Source organism: Heptranchias perlo, chromosome 3 (genome assembly GCF_035084215.1).
Source record: "Heptranchias perlo isolate sHepPer1 chromosome 3, sHepPer1.hap1, whole genome shotgun sequence".
Classification (NCBI taxonomy): domain Eukaryota; kingdom Metazoa; phylum Chordata; class Chondrichthyes; order Hexanchiformes; family Hexanchidae; genus Heptranchias; species Heptranchias perlo.
This window is the reverse complement of record NC_090327.1, coordinates 13,160,002-13,185,194: the sequence shown is the minus strand read 5'-3', so window position 1 is coordinate 13,185,194 and position 25,193 is coordinate 13,160,002. Positions and strand designations below refer to the sequence as shown.

Below are 25,193 nucleotides of genomic sequence, written 5' to 3'. Positions count from 1 at the left end.
CACGAGGTCCAAGGAAATTCCTGCTCTGCTGGGCCAACAGTGGATTATTTTCATTTTATGCAAACGACTTAAATTTTTAAAATTTAGCAGAGCTGTTCTTTTGAAGAAATTGTTTGAACATTAGGAACTATAATGGGGTTATAATGTTCCAACTTGTTTCAGGCTGGATTAAAGATGTGAAAAAGAGAATTGTAGTGGCTCACAGTCATCCATTCCAGCAACAAACATACAGAAGTGAACATTTCAATGTATTCGTAAATCAGATTAAACGGTGAGGTAACTGAGCTGTAACAGTTGAGCTCATTGTGGGAATTAGGCCTGTACCATGCATTATTGCCTGCTCTCTCAGCCAGTTTGTCAGCTCCTTTTTTTAAGATAATTTCTCCTAGTATGGCGTTCAGTGTAATGCTGTAAGAGTCTATATAACTATTCTTTGTCCTTCTAGGATGGCTAAAAAGTACAAGATGAAGCTAGTCTTGAAAAAGACTTTTGCAGAATTTTTCAAAGACAAAGTCCAGAATTTGGAACATAAACTGCTGTTGAAAAAGATGAGGTCATTAGAGGTAATGTGAAACGGTCACTAACGAAGATAATGGCTACAGTGATTAGTACAGTGCTGGAACTATTTTAGTAAAGTTGTCCAGATAAGTCTATGTGGCAAAAGTTTAAATTGCCTATTTCATTTGCTTCAAAGATAAGTCACAACAAATAGTTTCCTTGATCTTTAATAAGCAGCGTTGTTCCTTTTGATCTGGAGGAGGTTTTGTTCCATTGTACTTAGTTTTGAAATTAATTACACAAAATCAAGATTGATAGATTTTTTGTTAGGCAAGGGTATTAAGGGTTACGGAACCAAGGCGGGGAGATGGAGTTACGATACAGATCAGCCATAATCTAATTGAACGGCGGAACAGGCTCGAGGGGCTGAATGGCTTACTCCTGTTTCTTGTGCACATGTGAATTGGCCATATCGCCCTGGATGAGCATTGTTGCCTTTGTGACACTGACATAGGAACAGGAGTAGGCCATTCAGCCCCTCGTGCCTGCTCCGCCATTTGATAAGATCATGGCTGATCTGTGATCTAGCTCCATAAACCTGCCTTTGGCCCATATCCCTTAATACCTTTGGTTGTCAAAAAGCTATCTATCTCAGATTTAAATTTAGCAATTGAGCTAGTATCAATTGCCGTTTGCGGAAGAGAGTTCCAAACTTCTACCACCCTTTGTGTGTAGAAATGTTTTCTAATCTCGCTCCTGAAAGGTTTGGCTCTAATTTTTAGACTGTGCCCCCTACTCCTAAAATCCCCAACTAGCAGAAGTAGTTTCTCTCTATCCACCCTATCCGTTCCCCTTAATATCTTATAAACTTCGATCAGATCACCCCTTAACCTTCTAAACTCTAGAGAACACAACCCCAATTTGTGTAATCTCTCCTTGTAACTTAACCCTTGAAGTCCAGGTATCATTTTAGTAAACCTACGCTGCACTCCCTCCAAGGCCAATATGTCCTTCCGAAGGTGCGGTGCCCAGAACTGCTCTCAGTACTCCAGGTGCGGTCTAACCAGGGTTTTGTATAGCTGCAGCTTAACTTCTGCCCCCTTGTACTCTAGTCCTCTGGATATAAAGGCCAGCATTCCATTAGCCTTCTTGATTATTTTCTGCACCTGTTCATGACACTTCAATGATCTATGTACCTGAACCCCTAAGTCCCTTTGGACATCCACTGTTTTTAACTTCTAACCATTTAGAAAGTACCCTGTTCTATCCTTTTTTGATCCAAAGTGGATGACCTCATATTTGTCTACATTGAATTCCATTTGCCACAGTTTTGCCCATTCACCTAATCTATCAATATCGCTTTGTAATTTTATGTTTTCATCCACACTGCTTACAATGCCACCAATCTTTGTGTCATCGGCAAACTTAGATATGAGACTTTCTATGCCTTCATCTAAGTCGTTAATAAATATTGTGAATAATTGAGGCCCCAAGACAGATCCCTGCGGGACTCCACGCGTCACATCCTGCCAATATGAGTACCTTCCCATTATCCCTACTCTCTGTCGCCTTTCGCTCAGCCAACTTCCTAACCAAGTCTGTATTTTTTTCCTCGATTCCATGGGCTTCTATCTTAGCAAACAGTCTCTTATGTGGGACCTTATCAAATGCCTTCTGGAAGTCGATATAAATAACATCCATTGACATTCCCCTGCCCACTACTTTAGTCACCTCTTCAAAAAATTCAATCAGGTTTGTCAGGCACGACCTACCATTCACAAATCCATGCCGGCTCTCTCTGATTAACTGAAAATTCTCGAGGTGTTCAGTCACCCAATCCGTAATTATAGACTCCAGCAATTTCCCCACAACAGATTTTAGGCTAACTGGTCTATAATTCCCCGGTTTCCCTCTCTCTCCTTTCTTAAAAAGCGGAGTGATATGTGCAATTTTCCAATCTAGAGGGACAGTTCCTGAATCTATAGAACTTTGAAAGATTATAGTTAGGGCATCTGCAATGTGCTCACCCACTTCCTTTAAAACCCTGGGATGGAAATCATCTGGTCCTGGGGATTTGTCACTCTTTAGTGCTATTATTTTCTTCATTACTGTTGCTTTACTTATGTTAATTTTATCGAGTCCCTGTCCCCGATCCAATATAAGTTTTCTTGGGATTTCCGGCATGCTGTCCTCTTTTTCGACTGTAAATACTGATGCAAAGTAATTGTTCAACATGTCCGCCATTTCCCCATTGTCAATGACAATATCCCCACTTTCAGTTTTTAAGGGGCCAACACTGCTCCTGACCACCCTCTTTATCCTAATATAACTATAAAAGTTCTTCGTATTGGTTTTGATATCCCTTGCGAATTTCTTTTCATGCTCTCTTTTTGTAGCCCTTACTATCTGTTTTGTGACCCTTTGTTGCTCTTTGTATCTTTCCCATTCGCCATGATCTGTGCCATTTTTTGCCTTTTTGTATGCCCTTTCCTTATGCCCTTTACTGTCCCTTACCTCTTTAGTTGTCCATGGCTGCTTTTTTTGGCAAGTAGAGTTCTTGTCCTTCAGGGGTATACACCGATTCTGTATCACGTTAAATGTTTCTTTAAACATTTCCCACTGATCATCAGTCGTTTTACCCATTAACAGATTTGCCCAGTTTACTGTGGACAGTCTCTGTCTCATCCCATTGATTTGTCAACCCCAGTCCATCACCGGCATCTCCACATCATCCCATTGAAGTCGGCCTTGCCCAAGTCTAGAATCTGATCAGCTGATTCACTTTTTTCCCTTTCAAACACTACATTGAACTCGATCATGTTATGATCACTATTGGATAGATGTTCACGCACAGTTAAGCCGTTAACTAAATCTGGTTCATTACTCATTACTAAATATAGTATGGCTTGCCCCCTTGTTGCCTCTAGGACATACTGCTGTAGAAAACTATCCCGGACACAAGAAATTCACTACCTTTCTGACAGTTGCTAGTCTGCTTTTCCCAATCTATGTGAAGGTTAAAGTCCCCCATTAAGACCACTATGCCTTTCTTACACGCTTGTCTAATCTCTGCTTTTATACAGTCTAGCACTTCAGAGCTGCTGCCAGGGCTCCTATATACAACTCCCACTATAGTCTTGGATCCTTTCCTATTTCTCAATTCAACCCATAAGGTCTCTGTTGGCTGCTTACCTCTCGTTATATCCCCCTTTATCATTGAAGTGATTTCATCTCTAATCATTAAGGCTACTCCTCCCCCTCTTCCATTTTCCCTATCTCTCCTGTTGACCTTATAACCTGGTATAATTAGTTCCCAATCCTGACCATCCTGCAGCCAAGTCTCAGTAATAGCTATCATGTCATACCCTCCAATTTGAATTTGAACCTGTAGTTCATTTAATTTATTCCTTATACTCCATGCATTTGTATATAGAACTCTTAGTTCTATTATTAACGGTAAATATATCCAATATTAAGTTTGTGGCGCATCAAAGCATTCAGCATAAGTGTTTGGGAGTGGTTGAAATTGGAGAATTTTTTCCAGCATCTGTGGTGAATTAAAGGTTTAATTTTCACTGCTTGTTTGGGGGATACGATGAGTTAATACAGAAAGCTTTAAATGACAAAACAGTCTCAATTTGGCAGAAACCAGAACTTTATCAAACGTGTGTTGCGTGTGTTATATTTTAGTACTGATATTTGCACTTCATATTTTGATGTTTAGCTGTAAAAGTCATTAGGTATTTTAGTTTGTGAACCTCTGTTCATTTGTTGTATAAAGAAGTGAATTTATTTCAGTTGATTAAGTTTTTTGATGGGGTTTCTTATGCCTTGTAGACCTTTTTAGATTTTCATTGAAAACAGTTTGTGTATCTACTGCAAAGTTCAAAAATCTTCTCCAGCTTTTGCTTTTCTGTGGATATAGGGCTGGAGTTCCATTTGTGAACATTCACTTTATGAATGCTATAAATTGAGTACTAATTTTTGAGGGCGAGACTGCTTATGTTTAATTTTCAGCTTTTTCTTTTCTTCGGGATCTCCCCTTTCCTCTATCCATCCCTGGTAGAATCCAAGTGGACAACCTGTTTCCAGGCATCTGCCAGTGATTCTAGGAGTGAGAGGTCGAGGGTAATTTCTTATCTCTTTTTTTCCTTTCCCACCACCACTCCCAGTGGGGAAATGTGAGTGTTCTGGAACCTCTTTATAAATGCGTGGCTGAGTTTCATAACTCCCCTTGTGGGATGTTACAGTTTTGATGTAGCAGCATCTTCAACAGGCTTGAGGGGCTGAATGGCCCACTCCAGTTCCTATGTAACACAGTTTTGAGGGCTGCAAAGCCCAGTTTGTAGAGGAATACAAACAGTTGGTGCATGTAAAATATACTTAATTTTTGATGACTGAACTAGATGGACTGTCCTCTTTAGATGGTTTCTAGTATTTTTCCCCTTTTTTATTTTCTCCCACCACACTATCCATTGTAGTCCTGTACTTTTGCACCTCTCCCAAGTATGGTGTATGTGATGTTTTACTCTGTAATAAGAAACATATAAGAACCTGAGGGGACCAGAAGGGGTAGATGCTGACAGGATGTTTCCTCTTGTGGGAGAGACTAGAACTAGGGGGCCACAGTTTAAAAATAAGGGGTCTCCCATTTAAGAAGGAGATGAGGAGGATTTTTTTCTCAGAGGGTCGTGAGTCTGTGGAACTCCCTTCCCCAGAGAGTGGTGGAGGCAGGGTCATTGAATATTTTTAAGGCTGAGTTAATAGATTCCTGATTAACAAGGGAGTCAAAGGTTATAGTAGGTAGACGGAAAAGTAGGGTTGAGGTCACAATCAGATCAGCCATGATCTTATCAAATGGCAGAGCAGGCTCGAGGGGCCGAATGGCCTACTCCTGCTCTTAATTCGTATGTAACAGTTTATGTAGGTTGGTATAGACTCCTCAATTATATCAAAAACAAAATACTGCGGATGCTGGAAATCTGAAATAAAAACAGAAAATGCTGGAGAAGCTTAGCAAGTCAGGCAGCATCTGTGGAGAAAGAGACAGAGTTAACGTTTCAAGTCGAAGACCTCTCGTCAGAACTGGAAGATGTTAGTTAACAATTTTTAAGCAAGTACAGAGCTGGGGGGAGGGAGGGGAGGAAAGAACAAAAGGGAAGTGTTTAAAGTGGTTGTAAACTTTACAACCTTCTGGACTCAACATTGATTTCAATAACTTCAGATCATAACCACTGCTTCCGTTTTTTTCGGTCAGCTAGTGCTGGTAATGGTTCTGCTGCTGCCATTTACAGCTACTTCTGATCAATCTTTTGTTTCTTAACCTGTCCCATTACCACCTTCCTTGCTGTACACCATCATCCCTTTTGTCATTTAATCACTCATGCCCTCTACCCTATCACAGATCATCCCTTTTGTTCTTTCCTCCCCCCTCCCCCCTTCCCTGGCTCTGTACTTGCTCAAAAACTTTAACTCTTTTAACATCTTCCAGTTCTGACGAAAGGTCTTCGACCTGAAATGTTAACTCTTGTTTCTTTCTCCACAGATGCTGCCTCAGCATTTTCTGTTTTTACTTCAATTATATGTCCAGTCAGTAGTATGGTCTTGTTGCTCATTTGTAATGTTGAAGATTAAGAAAAAGCACTCAACTTTTCTCTTCTTGATGGAAATTAAATCAGTTGCTAGGTCTTGCTTGTAAGCTGCATGTTGTGTTTGAAGCAATGTTTAAAAGGTTAGTGATATGAGATGTGCACCGATTAGAAAGTGAGGAAACTTTCTATCAGTGCTGAGCAGTTTAAAAAGTCACACTGGGTTCACTAATGTTTGTTTTCTGAACCCAGCTTTTAAATTGTTTATTTTAAAAAAAAATCTTGTCAGGAGGAAGCCTGAATGCAATGGCCATTAGAGTAGATTTTCAACCTGGTAGTCCAATTCTCCTGGATCCTGTGTGTTTAAATTGTAATATTATATGTTAAAACTTTTTCATTATTATTTAAGCAACCTTGTAATATTTTTTTGTGTATTTTGCAGCAATATCCCATTCCAGAGAATAGCGATACTCTTGGTTCTAATAAAGACGATTATGAACATGCGGAAGATTACCTGAAGAATCCACAAGCAAGAGCGCCACTTGTAAATTTGAATTTTCTTATTTTTATCTTGAGCAATTAAATGAACATGTTGCTACTTTAATGAGTTCTAGTTAATTGACCCAGTCTTTCCTTTGTGCTGCAAAGTCACTTGCATTTTTCCAGAGACCCATTTTTTTTCCTGTCAGTCAAAGCCCAAGTAATGGAGAGTGACAGAGCTATCCTAAATGTAACTAGGTCAATCTATAATGTGTAATAAGATATCAACAGGAAAGTTTGCCGGCAAATTAACTTGTTGGCCATCCCAAGAGGTAGAGCAGATCTGGAGGAGTAAAGGCACACTAAGAATTAAACAAAAAAGTGTTGGGTCAAATATAGCACTTCTATCAAATAGGAACAGGAGTAGGCCATTCAGCCCCTCACGCCTGTTCTGTCATTCAATAAGATCGTGGCTGATCTTCGACCTCAACTCCACTTTCATGCCCTAACCCCATATCCCTTAGTGTCCAAAAATCTATCGATCTCAGTCTTGAATATACTCACCGACTGAGCATCCACAGCCCTCTGGGGAGAGAATTCCAAAGATTCACAGCCCTCTGAGTGAAGAAATTTTTCCTTATCTCTGTCCTAAATGGCCAATTCCTTATTCTGAGACTATGACCTCTAGTTCTAGACTCTCCAGCCAGGGGAAACAGCCTTTCAGCATCTATCCTGTCAAGCCCTTGCCTATATATTTTCATATACTTCCTCCCCTTTATATTCTAGCCTTCTGGATATAAAAGCTAGCAGACCGTTAGCCCTTTTGATTGTTTTTTGTACCTGACCACTACATTTTATTGATCTGTGTACATGGACCCATAAATCTCTTTGGACCTCCACTATTCCTAGCTTTTCACCATTTTAAGAAAAAATACTCTGATCTATCCTTTTTTGGTCCAAAATGGATGACCTCACACTTACCTGCATTGAAATCCATCTGCCATAGTTTTGACTAAATGAAATTGCCTGGTGATTTTTGTAGCATAGCGTAGTAACTTTTTGAAGGTACCAAGAGCCTAGCGTGGCAAGACACTAACGTAACTGGAACTGACATCATACACAAGTGATGAATGATCTATTGGGTCTGCAAGCTTATTTAATGTAAGACATTAGCTAAGATTTCAGATCCATTGTATGAATGGCAACCTAACCAATTATGTAAAGTGCCATGGAGAATTGCCACAGTTGTGTGTGGTGACTTGTTTTGTGTACTAATAGTTTGGGACAAGGTGCTTTTGCCATTCAGACTTCTTAAGGTCATTCCACATGCTGAATGTGTTTAAATGCTGGGATAGTTAGTTTAACTTCTGCCTCCCCTTCTCACTGAAATTTGACTCTAGATCAGAGTGACACCAGCATCTTGAAATTTAGTTATGTTGTGCAGTAACAGTCAAAATGAGTCCTGTGAAAGTGTTGCATTACTTTAGAGTTAATAGCCATTTTATATTTTTTTTAAAAAGTTGTTGAAATTACCTGCAAAGAAATGCATTTATATTTAAACCTGTGGGAAGCAGAAAATTTACCTTTTTTTTTTGAAATGTTGAGGGATGGTATTCAACAATTACTGGACTTTGCATTTATGAATTTTTAATTTGACAGTTTATAAGTTACTACAAAAAATAGTCTTCTTGTGACATTTCTTTTACAGGGAACATTAAGCAAATCTGAATGGGAGGCTACAAGTAAGTATAACTATTTAAAACAGAACTCTTATCAAATTGTAAATGACCTTTTCTTCAACATATGGAGGTAAATGAGGCCTGATCAGTGTTGATATTATATTCCTCCTCCACAAATACTTGGCAGTAAAGAGAATGATCTTGTAACAGGTGTTCAGAATCGTGAATGGTTTTGATAGAGTAACTAAGGAGAGTGGCAGGAGGGTCGACAACCAGAGGACACAGATTTAAGGTGATTGGCAAAAGGACCAGAGGCGACATGAGGGAAAAAAAATTATGCAGAGTTATGATTTGGAATGCACTGCCTGAAAGGGTGGTAGAGGCAGTTCAGCAGTGACTTTCAAAGGGGAATTGGATAAATACTTGAAAGGGAAAAAAATTACAGGGCTATGGGGAAAGAGCAGGGGAGTAGGACTAATAGGATAGCTCTACCATTAAGCTGGCACAAGCACGATGGGCTGAATAGCCTCCTTCTGTGCTGTATGATTCTATGTAACACTGTTGACCTTCTGTATATTAAAACCTTTTTTATAATTTTTGTTATAAAAGGAAATTGTTGATTTGTCATCATCTAACTGAGTTTATGTTTAACCAAAATAGATAAATTATAGACTGAACATTTTGTTGATCCTTAAATTTAGGAAATCACTATAATGGACTTGTGATTAGTAATTCTGTTTTTTAATCTGTTTGTGTGAATAAAATTACAGTAAAACCCTTGTAGTTTGCTACTGCTGCCAATAGATGGTGACGGTACAATGCACATGCAAGAACAGAAAGCTGCTCTGCCTCACACAAGGAGTGTATTTTTGCACTTCGATATATTCTGTGCAGTGCTTTCAGAGCTTTTCAATATTTTTATGATGTGGAGATGCCGGTGATGGACTGGGGTTGACAATTGTAAACAATTTTACAACACCAAGTTATAGTCCAGCAATTTTATTTTAAATTCACAAGCTTTCGGAGATTTTCTCCTTCCTCAGGCAAATGTTTCAAGATCTCCTTGAAGCCTACGCATTTATACATATTGAACAATACATGGTGTTTACAGACTGCCCCTGCAACTGCCCGTTGCCAAGGCAATCACCGTGTTCAGACAGAGAGGTGTTACCTGCAGAACCCCCGAATACACATTCAACAAAAAAACAAACAGGGAAAAAAAACAGAGAAAAAAAACACAGAGAGAGGCAGAAACATCCGGAAGGCAGAGAGAGCCAGCAAATGACCCATTATATTAAAAACAGATAACATTTGTTCGCTGGTGGGGTAACGTGTAGCGTGACATGAACCCAAGATCCCGGTTGAGGCCGTCCTCATGGGTGCGGAACTTGGCTATCAATTTCTGCTCGACGATTTTGCGTTGTCGTGTGTCTCGAAGGCCGCCTTGGAGTACGCTTACCCGAAGGTCGGTGGATGAATGTCCATGACTGCTGAAGTGTTCCCCGACTGGGAGGGAACCCTCCTGTTTGGCGATTGTTGCGCGGTGTCCGTTCATCCGTTGTCGCAGCGTCTGCATGGTCTCGCCAATGTACCATGCTCTGGGGCATCCTTTCCTGCAACGTATGAGGTAGACAACGTTGGCTGAGTCACAGGAGTATGAACCATGCACCTGGTGGGTGGTGTCATCTCGTGTGATGGTGGTATCTGTGTCGATGATCTGGCATGTCTTGCAGAGGTTACCGTGGCAGGGTTGTGTGGCGTCGTGGACGCTGTTCTCTTGAAAGCTAGGTAGTTTGCTGCGAACGATGGTCTGTTTGAGGTTGGGTGGCTGTTTAAAGGCGAGTAGTGGAGGTGTGGGGATGGCCATAGCGAGGTGTTTGTCCTCATTGATGACACGTTGAAGGCTGCGGAGAACATGGCGTAGTTTCTCCGCTCCGGGGAAGTACTGGACGACAAAGGGTACTCTGTTGGATGTTTGGACGACAAAGGGTACTCTGCCTTCCGGATGTTTCTGCCTCTCTCTGTGTTTTTTTTCTCTTTTTTTTCCCTGTTTGTTTTTTTGTTGAATGTGTATTCGGGGGTTCTGCAGGTAACACCTCTCTGTCTGAACACGGTGATTGCCTTGGCAACGGGCAGTTGCAGGGGCAGTCTGTAAACACCATGTATTGTTCAATATGTATAAATGCGTAGGCTTCAAGGAGATCTTGAAACATTTGCCTGAGGAAGGAGAAAATCTCCGAAAGCTTGTGAATTTAAAATAAAATTGCTGGACTATAACTTGGTGTTGTAAAATTGTTTACAATATTTTTATGGCTTTGTTTCCAAAATGCAGTCGTTGTGTGTCTCTTCTTCCTCTTTCTCCACACACCGACCCTCGAGTCGAGGTGTGGGGAAAGAGGTTAGACAGAAATACACATTTGGCTAACTGAATAGCTTCATTGTGAAGCTAATCAGTAGCAAGCTCTAATCCCACTTTCTTGCTCTTTCCTCGTACTTTATGGGAGGGGAAAAAAGTCACTGTTTTACCTAGCTCTGTCTTAAAAGCTTCGATTGGCTGTGCCTCAATGGCCACTTGTGGAAGATCAATAAGTTACTAATCGAGTAAAATGTTTTAAGCTGCTGCTGACCAGATCTGCACATCATGCTCTCCTTTCTTGTTGATCTCACACTCTTAAACCCCCCCCCACCTTTACCGTGGTTCAGATATTTTGTCATGAACTGCCACTAAAGTTTGAATAACAATAATAAAGTAAGTGATTTGTGAAAATATGGAAATCAATCGCTATGTATGGCATTTCATTGTATCTGAAAATGTGCATTGACATTGGAACCACAGTAACCATCCTTTTTGTATATTTTCTTCCCAGGCATATACTTAGTTTTTGCATTTGAAAAGCTGCCATAAGCAAACCTCCATTTCTCTTCGGGAACTTCTTTTGGCACCTGAAGATATGAAACTCCAGAGCTAGAAAGGACTTAGTGACAAATTAACCCTTTTGAAGACTGCTTTGAAATACAGTATTTTAAGACTGGCATTTATGCCAACTAGGCCTGGAAGATATTTTAGATGATTGTGGATTGAAGTTGAATTACTCGCTGGACCAGTGTTCTGAGTTGTTAGATGCGCAAGAAGTGATGTCTTGCTGGAATGTGTTTTTTAAAAAATTTTCTTTGTACAATACTTGCTTGTGTTTTTAGTTGCAAGTATATATTTTTCTTTTTTAAAAACATTTTTTGGATACGGAACGTCTTACTTTTTTCTTTTTAGGATGACTAAGTTCCAGAAATAATGATGTTAGAAAGTTGGATTGGTTGTTAAATATATTATATAAAAAAAATTGATTTAAAAAAAAACAAAGCGGTTTTGTTGATAATCTCAATACCTGTAATTTGTTTCTGAACACACTGGGGTAGAACCAAAGCTTCAAGTTTGTGTGTTTTCTGAAGAAACAGAATCTGGCCAGCTTTTGAATTATTTACTACAATCATCTTCCCTAGTAACTTAATCAATTATGTTTTTGTGAAATAGCTTCGCCGCAATCTCCTATTTACTGCTACTTTCCCAGCGTTTAAACTTTTTTGTCCGTGTGCACAATTTATCTGGATCAGCTTTATCAGTCGCTTTCATAACTTCAATTGGGTCACCTCCTATCTTTTTTTTCCCCCAGCAAGAACAAGTCCAACTTCTTTAACCCTTTCCTCAAAACTTACACTGTACCTTTTCAAGGATCATAACATCCCTTGTGACCAGTAATGCACAGTGTACTCCAAATGGGATCTCGCCAGTGCCCTATGTAGCAATAATATCACCTCATTATTTACTGGCCGAATTTCATAAAGGAGGCAAATCCTCCTGAATTTGGTTCATTTCTCATTAGCTGCTTTGCTTCCAATTTTAGTATCATCTGCAGACTAGGAGATCTTGTTTTTGATACCTTCGTTCAAAATAAACAAATAAGGGGTCCCAGGACTGTCCTCTGCTGTACCTCACTCGTCAGTTTCCACTTTGAATACTTATTTATGACTACCCTGTTTTCTATACAGTATTTTGCTCCCCCCCTCCCATTTTTTAAAACTGTGCCATCACATCTTTAATGTGGATCCTTGTTGAATCCTTTTTTTAAAAACTAAATAAAAATGTCCACTGCATATTCCTTGTACAACCGCAAAGGTAGTAATATCTTTTTTAAAAAAAATATCCAGTACCTCCTGTTTAAGTGTTGACCACGATCTTTGGCGAATTTAGTGAGAGAATACATCAAAGACATTTTGGAAAATTTTTGCTACAAATTGATATTAAGGTGATGGATATATATTTTCCAGAAGAAGTTAGCTTTGACTTTTTTTAATCGATTTTCTCTTGCCTCCTGAAATTGTTGTTTCCTTGTGGGGGTACATTTGCCAACGGGTACCCCATCCAAATGGCCATTATTCATTCTGAGCCTTGATGGTGAATGTTGGCGGGCTGTTTAAATGCAAGGATCCTCGTCCTGTCGTCACTCCAAAATCTATACATGTGCACTACCAGAAGACTTCACTTGATGATAATCAGGAGCATTTTGTTTCATGCAAATCCACGGAGCTGGGGTGAACTGTGGCGCACATGTTGCTTCTGTGATAGATCAGCTTACTCGCCCATACTGGGATTGAATCTAGTTCTTGGTCTGTTTGGATCAGTTACTTGGGGGGGGGGGGGGGGGGGGTGGGGGGAGAAAGTGCTGAGCCATCGGGTCATTTTAAAAAAAATAATGGAATTATGTTTGGCATCTTCTAATCCTCAAGAATCTTCTGAATCTAGTTAACCTCCAATGTCCTGTTGACTGAACCTGGAGCAATTTTGTCTAAGAATGTTTTTATCTGACATGTGAAGAACGTGCGATGCCAGGGAATTCAGGAGAAACCTCTTTACCCAGAGAGCGGTTAGAATGTGGATCTCGCTACCACAAGGAGTAGTTGAGATGAATACATTGCTGCATTTAAGGGGAAGCTAGATAAACATGGGGGATATAGCAATAGAAGTTTATGCTGATAGGATTAGTTGAAGCGGGAGGCTCGTGTGGAGCATAAACACCGGCATGGACTAGTTGGGCTGAATGGCCTGCTTCTGTTCTGTACATTCTCTGTTGGCATTGGGGAACTTAATCACATCACCAGAAGAGATCCTGAAAGAATCTTTTCAGATTCAAACTCTAAATTGAGGGTGAATAAATTCACAACCCATAATGAGGTCAAACTTGGACACTGGGTGTTGTAATATTCCAACAAAATCTGCACTTTGGTCGAGAGTACTAATTGCTTATTATTCTATTCAATTGAAATTAGGCATGGATGATTTTTATTTTACAACAATTCACCTCATTTATATATTTCTAGCTTTCTACAGTTCCATGCTGTAGAGTTCTTAAAGAAAGAGTGTAGTGCTTAAATTGGCAGAATTGCAATATCGATTTCTACCATCAATCCAAAACTGCAATTATAGTGAAAATATTGGTTGGTGAGAGGTTGATCCTGGCCTTTCCTGGTTGTTGCTTTGCACATGGGCAGGTTGAGCAGACTGCAGTTGGGCTGTTCCTGCTGAGCCGTAACCTGATCCAGTTTCTAGGTGACGTGTGGTCTGCTGTCCAATGCAATAGGCTCTCGCGTCGGCTGACGTGGGGCGGTGGAATAGAGCTTTGGCAGGATTTCCTCTCCATCACCAAGACCGCCTGCTTTCACCTCTAATATAGACCGCCTCTGCCTCAGCTCATCTGCTGCTGAATGCCTTTGTTACCTCTAGGCTCGACTGTTCCTCCTGGCCGTCCGGCCTCCCACCTTTTACCGTCCGTAAAGTTGAGCTCATCCAAAATTCTGCTGTCCGTATCCTAACTCGCACCAGGTCCCGTTCGCCCATTGCCCCTGTGCTCACTGACCTGCATTGACTACCGGTCTGGGAACGCCTCGATTTTTAAAATTCTCATCCTTGTGTTCAAACCCCTCCATGGCCTCGCCCCTTCTTATCCCAAGCCCTACCCCTCCCACCCCCTGCGCTCTTCCAATTCTGGCCTATTGCTCATCCCGATTTTAATTGCTCCACCATTGGCGGCCGTGCCTTCAGCTGCCAGGGTCTTGAGCTCTGGAATTCCTAAATCTCCCCACTTCTCTGTCCTCTTTAAAACCTACCTCTTTGATCAAGTGTTTGGCCGCCTGTCTCAAATTTTGTCTGATATCACTCCTGTGAAGCGCCTAGGTGTATTTTTACTATGTTAAAGGTGCTATATAAATGAAAGTTGTTGTTGATTGGGAGATTATTTATATGAGCCAGTTATCCGTAGCTTTCAAAGAAACTCCTTTGGCCAATGCCTGAGGCTTAACGAGACCGATCACAACTGTGGTGTCCTATTTGAACCTGTTATGAGCTTCCGACCATATATCCACTCCATCACCAAGACTGCCTACCTACATCGAAATTAGAGCCACAGATGCAGGCCATTTGACCCAACTGGTCTATGCCAGCGTTTATGCTCCACACGAGCCTCCTCCCTCCCTACTTCATCTAACCCTATTAGTATATCCTTCTATTCCTTTCTCCCTCACTTATCTAGTTCCCCCTTAAATGCATCTATGCTATTTTGTCTTAACTACTTGTGGTAGTGCGTTCCACATTCGTACCACTCTTTAGGTAAAGTAGTTTCTCCTGAATTCCCTATTGGATTTATTAGCGACTATTTTATATTTATGACCTCTAGTTTTGGACTCTCCCACAAGTGGAACATTTTCTCTACATCTACCTTTTTGTTATCTTAACGACCTTGATCAGGTCATCCCTCAGCCTTCTCTTTTCTAGAGAAAAGAGCCCCAGCTTGTTCAGCCTTTCCTGATGAGGATATCCTTTCCTGATGAGGATATCCTCTCAGTTCTGGTATCATCCTTGTGAATCTTTTTTGCACCCTCTCCAATGCCTCTATATCCTTTCTATAATATGGAGACCAGAACTGTATACAATACTCCAAGTGTGGTCTAATCAAGGTTTTATACAAGTTTAATATAACTTCTCTGCTTTTCAATTCTATCCCTCTAGAAATGAACCCGTGCTTGATTTGCCTTCTTTATGGCCTTATTAACCTGTGTCACTACTTTTACTGACTTGTATATCTGTACCCCTAGATCCCTTTGCTCCTCTATTCCATTTAGACTCTTATTATCCAAGCAGTATGTGGCCGCCTTATTCTTCCTACCAAAATGCACCACCTCACACTTATCTATATTGAAATTCATTTGCCAATTGCACGCCCATTCTGCCAGTTTATTAATGTCCTCTTGCATTTTGACGTGTTCTTCCTTTGTATAAACTACACCCCCAATTTGGTGTTGTCCGCAAATTTTGAAATTGCACTTCCGATTCAAAATCCAAATCATTAATGTAAATTGAGAACAACAGTGGTCCTAGCACTGCTCTCCGTAGAACACCACTTCCCACCGTTTGTCAGACTGAGTAGCTACTTTAGCCCCTACTCTGTTTTCTGTTTTGTAGCCGACTTGCTATCCGTTCTGTGACCTGACTCCACGTGTTCTGACCTTAGTCATGAGTCTACAATGTGGTACCTTATCGAAGGCCTTTTGAAAATCTAAATATATTACATCTGCTGCATTACCCTTGTCTACTCTTTATTGCTTCAAAAAATTCAGTAAGGTTGGTCAAGCATGACCTTCCCTTCTGAAATCCGTGCTGACTATTCTTTATTATATTCTTGTGCTCTAGATGTTTCTCTTACATCTTTGAGTAAAGATTCCATTATCTTTCCTACCACCGATGTTAAGCTAATTGGTCTGTAGTTCCCTGGACTTGTTCTATCTCCCTTTTTAAACATAGGAATCACATTAGCTGTCCGCCAGTCCTTTGGCACTATTCCTTTTCTAATGAATTTTTATATATATGTAATAATGCCTCTGCTATCTCTTCCCTAACTTCTTTTAATATTCACGGATGCAATCCATCCGGACCAGGGGTTTTGTATTCTCTAAGTTTGATTAATTTATCAATTATCTCTCCCCTTTCTATCTTAAATGTTTTTATTTTTTTTGATCTCTTCTTCTAATGTCATGCCCTCTTTGTTAGTCTCCCTGGTAACAAGTGAGGTAAAGTAACTTCAGTATTTCTGCCATTTCGCTTGCCATTACCTCCGCAGCATTGCCCCGTCTCCGCCCCTGCCTCAGCTCATCTGCTGAAAACCTCGTCCATGCCCCTTCAATTCTGGCCTCTTGCGCATCCCCGATCTTAATCGCCCCACCATGCCTTCAGCTGCCTAAGATCTAAGCACTGGAATTCCCTCCCTAAACCTCTCCGCCTCTCTACCCCTCTCTCCTCCTTTAAGACACTCCTTAAAACTACCTCTTTGACCAAGCTTTTGGCCACTTGTCCTAATATCTCCTTATGTGGCTCGGTGTCAAATTTTGTTTAATAACTCTCCTGTGAAGCGCCATGGGACGTTTTACTACTTTAAATACGCTATATAAATGCAAGTTGTTGTTGAAATAAATTGCCTCCCCAGTTATATAGAATAATACATAGGAGTGAAAGGTGTAAACTGTACGCTAGGCATATCTAACTGTCACATAAGGCTTGAGTGGCTTATGCATAAACATGAACTCCTGTGATTGAATTGTGTGTAGCCTTGTACTGTTGAGTAGAATGGGCCTATACTCTCTGGAGTTTAGAAGAATGAGAGGTGATTTAATTGAAACATATAAGATTCTGAGGGGGCTTGACAGGGTAGATGCTGAGAGGTTGTTTCCCATGGCTGGAGAGTCTAGAACCAGGGGGCATAGTCGCAGGATATGGGGTCGGCCATTTAAGACTGAGATGAGGAGGAATTTCTTCACGCAGAGGGTTGTGAATCTTTGGAATTCTCTACCCCAGAGGGCTGTGGATGCTGAGTCGTTGAATATGTTCAAGGCTGAGAGAGAGATTTCTGGACTCTAGGGGAATCAAGGGATATGGGGATCAGGCAGGAAAGTGGAGTTGAGGTCGAAGATCAGCCATGGATCTGATTGAATGACGGGACAGGCTTGAGGGGCCATATGGCCTTCTGCTCCTATTTCTTATGTTCTTATGTACCTCCCCAGAATATTTTTTTGTAACCGATGCTGTCAGAGATAAGCCTGTAATCCGATGAGCAGAAACAACAGGGAAGAGATCCTTGGGGCTGGATTAAAGTGTACCAAAATGTTCACTGGAGTGTTTGAAACGGGTTTCAATTGGACACATATTGCCTGGAGGAGTTTAGGGGAAGAACCTAAAATGTAATTTTATAAAGTTGTGTTTATTGGTAGTCAGTGATTAATGGTGTAGGAGGAAGAGTCTAATCACTTAATGTTTGACCCAAACCCCTAGGGGATTATCTATGGATATGTACAAATTTTAAACTGTCCTGCCTAACTGTAAAATGGTAATTCACTGCATCAAAATAAACTGTCAAGTGAACTTCCTGTAGAACGCAAGGCACTTGGAATAAATTCTGCGCTCCACAGTTTCCTGTTGAGGTGAATTAAGACAACAAATTTTGATCCATGAGTAGAGTGAATAATTTTTAATTGAACATTTATCCAATGTATATCATTTTATAGAGTTAATGAGGTTATGTGAGCTGTGTCTTACCTTGTCAAAAATTATTCATTGCAATATTGAAAGATCCATTCTGTTGGCATGAAACACAAAATGGCACCAAAATGGAGACTGTTGCTGCAGTGAATGTAGGAATACACAGTACTGTGGTGGGTGGTGGGATAATGCTGTGGTTCCCCCAGTAAGTCGTGGAGTGAGTTGATAGGTGTTTTAAAATTATGATGGGCCAGGGTAGATAGAAACAAGACTGTCTCTGATGGTTGAGGGAACCTAGAAACAAGATTAGATGCAAGAGATTTAGTATGATAGAGAGCAGGAGAAACTTTTTTTTAAAATGCAGAGGGCTGTGAGGCTGGAATGCACTACCAGAATTAGTGATCGAATCGAAGCAGATACTATGTCAACATTTAAGAATAGGTTAGATAGTGGTTGATGGAAAAGGAATAAAATGATATGGGAACCGGGCAGGCACTTGGGATTAGGGCTATTTCTCATACGGAGGATTAATAGTAAAACAGATTGGCTGAACCAAACGACCCGTTTCTGTGTTGAAGTTTCTATTTAAAAAAAAATCTTGTGCGACTTGATAATGGAATACATGTTCAGCACTGGGAGGGGTTGTGACGAATACTTTGGGGATGATGGGGTCTAGAGCCTGAAGGGGTTCCTGTGGGTTAGGGTGTTGAAGTACAGGGGGAGGTAGGTGGAAAATCACACTGCCATCCAACCTAACCCAATCCTGACATTTACTTGCTTCCCAGATCCGTTCCTGGCCTCTTGGAGCCGTTAACCAGCTTAAAGCTACTTCTTAATACTTAATGGGCTTGTCCTGTATTTGCTGATGGGTTTTTTTTTAAATTGGTGCATTTTGCTCTGTCTTATAGTTATTGATTTCTGATTGGTTGCGGGTGAAAACAAATTTAGTCATTTAATTGGTTCTGCTTTGCCTTATTGGTAGATTTTTGTTTGTGATATTTACTGAAAATCAATTTACGGGGTAAATCAAAGTGTGATGCCAAAGTAGAAATGAATCAAAAAATGTGATCTTAAAGTCTGACACAGGAAGGCTGAATGATGGTTTGAATATGTGGTGAGTTTGAAATCCTGGTCAAACATGAGGTTTGTTAAGAGGAACTGATCAATCCAAAAACATGTACGTTACTGGTTTTTGTTTTGGTGAATGTGGTTTGTTTGGTTTACATGATACTCTGGATAAGTTAATTCTACTGCCCTCTCTCCTTCCTATATCTTCCTCTGTTCCAAATATATATTCACCCTCTTTTTAAAAAAAATGCAATAGTTTCTGCCTCAAATACTCCGTGGCAAAACATTCCATTGAGATGGGAGGGATACAATGGAATCCCAAGCAAGACTGAGGGAATCGTCCCTGCATCAGAATCCTGGGACTCCCTACCTAACAGCACTGTGGGAGTACCTTCACACATGGACTGCAGTGGTTCAAGAAGGTGGCTCACCGCCACCTTCTCAAGGGCAGTTAGGGATGGGCAATAAGTGCTGGCCTTGCCAGTGACGCTCACATCCCATGAATGAATGAATTAAAAAAAAATAATGGGATCCCGAGTGAGACTGAGAGGGCAGGGGTATAACAGGATCCCAAGCATGATTGAGTGGCGAATGGATATTAGCCAACAGGTTGGCTCAGACACTAATTCTGAGTGACGTCATGTTGCCTCTTGCCTCAATGCCATGTGGGTGCCCAGAAGACATTAGGCCCTGTTCTCAGCCTTGCTTAGATCAGGGGATTTGAGCAGGGCCTGGGTGCCACCAGTTGGAGCCAGCCAGAAAGTAAGTACCTTCTCTTTCCGCACCAGCTGTGGTTGAGGATCGGGGCTGGAAGCCTGCTGGTTGCTGCTTTTGGACAGCAGCCAGAAGGTGCATTAGCTCCGGCCATTGAACCTGCAGCAGGTCCCTGAGGTTTGTAGCAGCGTCTGGCTCTTCTCCATTTCCTAGAGTGGGTCTGGTCAATTTAAATGATCTGAACTTGCAGGTACAGGTTAGAGCAGAAAGAGTACACTTCAGGTGAGCTTTGTCTGACAAGCACTCAGGCCAGGGGAACTGGGGGAGGAAAATTGGCTCATTCATTTTAGCAATCAATAACTGGTAGACACTGAAAGGAGGTAAAGCTATAATGAGGTGCATATAGATGAATATGAAAAGGATTTGGAATAAGATACCTGAACCTGAGGTTACTGCTATATTGATATACCCTCCCCACCCCATATGGATGGGGTGGGGAGGGTATATCAATATATATGTTGTGATGTACAAGGTATCATAATTCTGTGGGACAGGCTGGATGGACCAGAGTGTCTTTTCCTATCTGTAATTGTTCGTATGTCAAATGGGTATTCAGGGAAGCATATTTTTTTAATTTTTTTTTACAACATGGAAACAGGCCCTTCGGCCCAACATGTCCATGTCGCCCAGTTTATACCACTAAGCTAGTCCCAATTGCCTGCACTTGGCCCATATCCCTCTTTACCCATCTTACCCATGTATCTGTCCAAATGCTTTTTAAAAGATAAAATTGTACCTGCCTCTACTACTGCCTCTGGCAGCTCGTTCCAGACACTCACCACCCTTTGAGTGAAAAAATTGCCCCTCTGGACCCTTTTGTATCTCTCCCCTCTCACCTTAAATCTATGCCCCCTCGTTATAGACTCCCCTACCTTTGGGAAAAGATTTTGACTATCTACCTTATCTATGCCCCTCATTATTTTATAGACTTCTATAAGATCATCCCTAAACCTTCTACTCTCCAGGGAAAAAAGTCTCAGTCTATCCAACCTCTCCCTATAAGTCAAACCATCAAGTCCCGGTAGCATCCTAGTAAATCTTTTCTGCACTCTTTCTAGTTTAATAATATCCTTTCTATAGTAGGGTGACCAGAACTGTACACAGTATTCCAAGTGTGGCCTTACTAATGTCTTGTACAACTTCAACAAGACATCCCAACTCCTGCATTCAATGTTCTGACCAATGAAACCAAGCATGCCGAATGCCTTCTTCACCACCCTATCCACCTGTGACTCCACTTTCAAGGAGCTATGAACCTGTACTCCTAGATCTCTTTATTCTATAACTCTCCCCAACGCCCTACCATTAACGGAGTAGGTCCTGGCCCGATTCGATCTACCAAAATGCATCACCTCACATTTATCTAAATTAAACTCCATCTGCCATTCATCGGCCCACTGGCCCAATTTATCAAGATCCCGTTGCAATCCTCGATAACCTTCTTCACTGTCCACAATGCCACCAATCTTGGTGTCATCTGCAAACTTACTAACCATGCCTCCTAAATTCTCATCCAAATATGGGAATCCTGGTTCCCTCCCCTGTGACTTCCACCATTAAGAAAGATAAGAGCAACAATGTGTGGGAGTACCGTTCTCTCCAAGTCACACTTCATCCTGACTTGGATGTATATTGTTACTCCTTCATTGTCGCTGGACCAATATCCTGGAATTATCTCCCTAACCATTGTGGGAGCACCATCAGCACAAATAGTGTAGCGGTTCAAGGAGAGGCACAGCCCTGACTTCTTGGGAGCTAGGGATGGGCAGTGAATGTGACCATGTCAGTGTCGTTCACAGCGAGAACAATTTAAAAATAAATCTCGACATGAGTATAGGTGCAGATGCTGACTGGAACAGCAAGAAATTCTTCCAGTAATTTAACTGCCTCCTTAGTCTTAAGTGGTGAGAACTATAAAAGAATGCTAACATGGCTGAAACTAAGGATGAACACAAAATAAATACACTCAGTAATTACTTTCTTCAAATAGTCACAAGAGAAGACCTTAGTAAAATGTCCTCCATAACTGACATTCATCTAGTAGCCTTAATAACTACAACAGCTGAAGCTGGACCGATATTTAAGGATGGAAGGCATTTATCACAGGGTACCAAGGGAGACAGGGGATGATTATTGAGAGGTGGTCATCATGAGGTAATTGAGGAATGCTGGGTAGATCTGCTTCTTTGGAAAGATGCTAATGTACTTACAGTCAGAAAAGGTGACCATATAGACCTTGTAGTAATATTGACATCTTTTATCAGGGCTAAACTTAAAGAATATCTGTGAGATAATGACCTAATAAAGAGCAGCCAACGTGGCTCCAGAAATCGAAGAATGTGCCTGACCAATCTCTAAATTTCTTCAGGAAATGACGTCCTAGATGGCCTGTGTGGAAACCCTAAGAACTAGCATACCTAGACTCCCAGAAAGCTTTTGCAAAGGCAATGTGTAAATGGGTACAATATAGGCTTAAAGGGGTGAGAATTCAAGGTAAAACAACAAATTGCACTTCTATAGCATCTTTAACATGGAGAAACATCCCAAGGTGCTTCACAGAGGCATAAGTCAGAAAAAATGGATGCTGAGCCAAAGGAGGAGATATTAGGTGGGGTGATGAAAAGTGGTTCAAAGAGGTGGGTTTTAGGCAGGGTCTTAAAGAAAGAGTGAGAGGTGGAGCAGCAGAGGGGTTTAAGGAGGGAATTCCAGATCATGGGACCTAGGGGGCTGAAGACATGTTTGTCAGTGATGGGGTGGGAGGGATGCAGAAGAGGCCAAAGTTGGAGGAGCACAGAATTTAGGGAGGGGTTGTAGAGCTGGAGGAGGTTACATAGATGGGGAGGGGCGTGGCCATGATGAAATTTAAACATGAGAATTTTAAATTTGAGGTTTTGGGGCACCGTGAGCCAATGTAGGCTAGTCAGGACAGGGATGATGGGTGAACAGGATTTGGTGTAAGTTACGAAATGGGCAGCAGAATTTTGGGTTAGCTGAAGTTTACAAGGGTGGAGGATGGGAGGACGGCCAGGAGAGCATGGAATAGTTTAATCTGAAGGTGACAAAGGCATGGATGAGGGTTTTGACAGCAGATGTAGGGGTGGAGGTGGGCGGTGCTATGGAGGGGTCAGGGGCGAAGGGTTTATGGAGGGGTAGGGGAGAGGGGTTTAAGGTGGTGGTTGGTCGTAGAGAAATGAAGCTGGGGGCTATATTTCATCTGCAAAATGATCCTGGAGTAGTGAATGGTTTTGGTAGAAGTCAATGAGGCCCAATAATGCTTGATATGGTCCAGCCAGATATTCTGATGGATAGCATAACCTGATATGCTCAAGTCTGCGTCCCTTAAACTTGAACTGTAGATGTGGGCCATACTAGGGTGAACAACGGGAATGGGAGAGAGTAAAGGTTTTGCTGGGGTTAAGGATATCAAAGGTGAGGGGTGGTTGAGCAGATTTATAACTGCTCCCTCACATCCAAATGGTATAGACTTAAGCATATCTGATACACCACTGGTTAAGCCATCTATCAATCACCAGATCTGCCTGCACCACATCTGGTTGGACCACATCAAGCGCTATTGGACCTCATTCAGCTCTGCCAAAACTGCCCACTACTCCAGGATAACTGGAGAGCAAAGATAACCCCTGACTTCTTTTCTCTGTTATCAAACATCTCCCTGAGCCCCATCCATCCTCACCTCCAATTGGCCATGAGGTGGATACCTCTGAGCTGGTGCTTGGGAGGGATAGATTGAGTGATGGTATGTGCTGAAGTGCTGATAGGGGCTTGTACATTCTTCTTCAGGAACATCTAGAAGAGGAAGAGAGGTTACACTGATTTCCTGATGAGCAGAATTCACAAGTAACTTACTGTAGAAGGAAAAAAGACTTGCATTTAATCATATCATTAAATCCTCATGCCACGTGGCGTCAGCCCTGGCTCAGTGATAGCACTCTCACCCCTGAGTCCGAAGGTTGTGGGTTCAAGTCCTACTCCATAGAGTTGAGCATAAAATCTAGGCTGATGTTCAAGTGCAGTGTTGAGGGAGTGCTGCACTGTTGGAGATGCTGTCTTTCAGATGAGACATTAAACTGAGGGCCCCATCAGCCCTCTCAGGTGAATGTAAAAATTCCCATGGAACTATTTTGAAGAAGAGCAGGGGAATTCACTCACCAGTGTCCTGGCCAATATTTATCCTGCAACCAACATCACTAAAACAGATTATTTGGTCGTTATCTCATTGTTGTTTGTGGGACCTTGCTGTGTGCAAATTGGCTGCTGCATTTCCTACATTACAACAGTAACTATACTTGAAAAGTTAATTATTGGCTGTAAAATGCTTTGGGGCGTCCTGAGGTTGTGAAAGGTGCAATATAAATGCAAGTTCTTTCTTTCTGGTTGGACTCATACCTGGTCAGAAAATCCAGGCTTCTTCCCTCTATTTCCTTGATAGTTTTGCTATACTTTTTCACTGCTGCCCTTAACAATGGCTGTGTATCAAGGGAACTATAAAAGCAATGAAATTGTTATCGTTAAACAAAATAATTAAGCTTTAATTGTTACACTTAGTTGAGACTGGTGTACTTCATCAACCTACAGGTCTTGTTTCTGTGATGGGACTCATGCAGTCAACATTAGTAGCTTGATAATCCCTGGCTATATCTCCATTCAGGTAGCGTATACCTTGCCTGTTCTGTTGCAAAAATCCTGTAATGTACCAGTTTTAAAATCACCACAGCCCATTCTCTTTCATTTGTTGGTTTTTCATCTGTACTCACACACGTGTGGATTTTTTATAAAACACGTGGATCTCTGTAAGTAGCTCCTTTTTTTAAAAAAAAACTTTTCACTCATCAAAATTGCTGTGGCTAAGGACTGCACTGGAAATGAAATCTACAAATGGAAAAGATTTGGAAAATTCTAATCTGCAGGTTCACAAAAGCTTTGTGACGGAGGAGAAAGAATCCACATGTCTGGGTTGACTTCATCTCAGAACTTTAAAAGGACTGGGATTATAATAACTCTGTGCATTTTAAGTGGTCGATACACCTTTGCTTAACTATAACTGCAAAGAAAAATATTCTGTCATTGTCATTGCTTTGGTTTTTAACTGAGAAAGCCAAATGAGAAGATGCGGTGGGGAGGAGGAAGATTTCCACAGTGCACGATGTAACAAAACCGTTTAGAAAGAACATAAGAACATAGAAGGGGTTTACAGTTTTGTTACATGTAGCGCAAAGAGGAAATCTTCCTTTGTGCCTAGAAAAAATAAAACAGTTTCAGTTGGAGACTGAAAGGGTGGTGGAAGCAGATTCAATAATAACTTTTAAAAGGGAATTGGATAAATAGTAGAAGGGGAAAAAATTTGCAGGGCTTTGGGGAAAGAGCAGAGGAATGGGACTAATTTGGATAGCTCTTTCAAAGAGCCGGCACAGGCAGGATGGGCCGAATGGCCTCCTCCTTCTATGCTGTCTCATTCTATGATTCTATTAATTAAACTGCATAACATGATTAATTGCATAATTCAGATTG

General features: G+C 41.2%; 1 protein-coding gene across 1 annotated transcript in view; it reads left to right on the top strand.

The window, feature by feature from the left end:
• rnmt (RNA (guanine-7-) methyltransferase) overlaps positions 1–12,394 on the top strand; it is a 32,082-nt gene extending 19,688 nt beyond the window's left edge. The window contains exons 7-10 of the mRNA XM_067978142.1: positions 446–563; positions 6,529–6,630; positions 8,275–8,308; positions 11,113–12,394. Of these exons, the coding sequence (XP_067834243.1) occupies positions 446–563; positions 6,529–6,630; positions 8,275–8,308; positions 11,113–11,150 (292 nt within the window). The 3' untranslated portion in view covers positions 11,151–12,394. The remainder of the gene's footprint in view (positions 1–445; positions 564–6,528; positions 6,631–8,274; positions 8,309–11,112) is intronic.
• Positions 12,395–25,193: the final 12,799 nt, after the last annotated feature.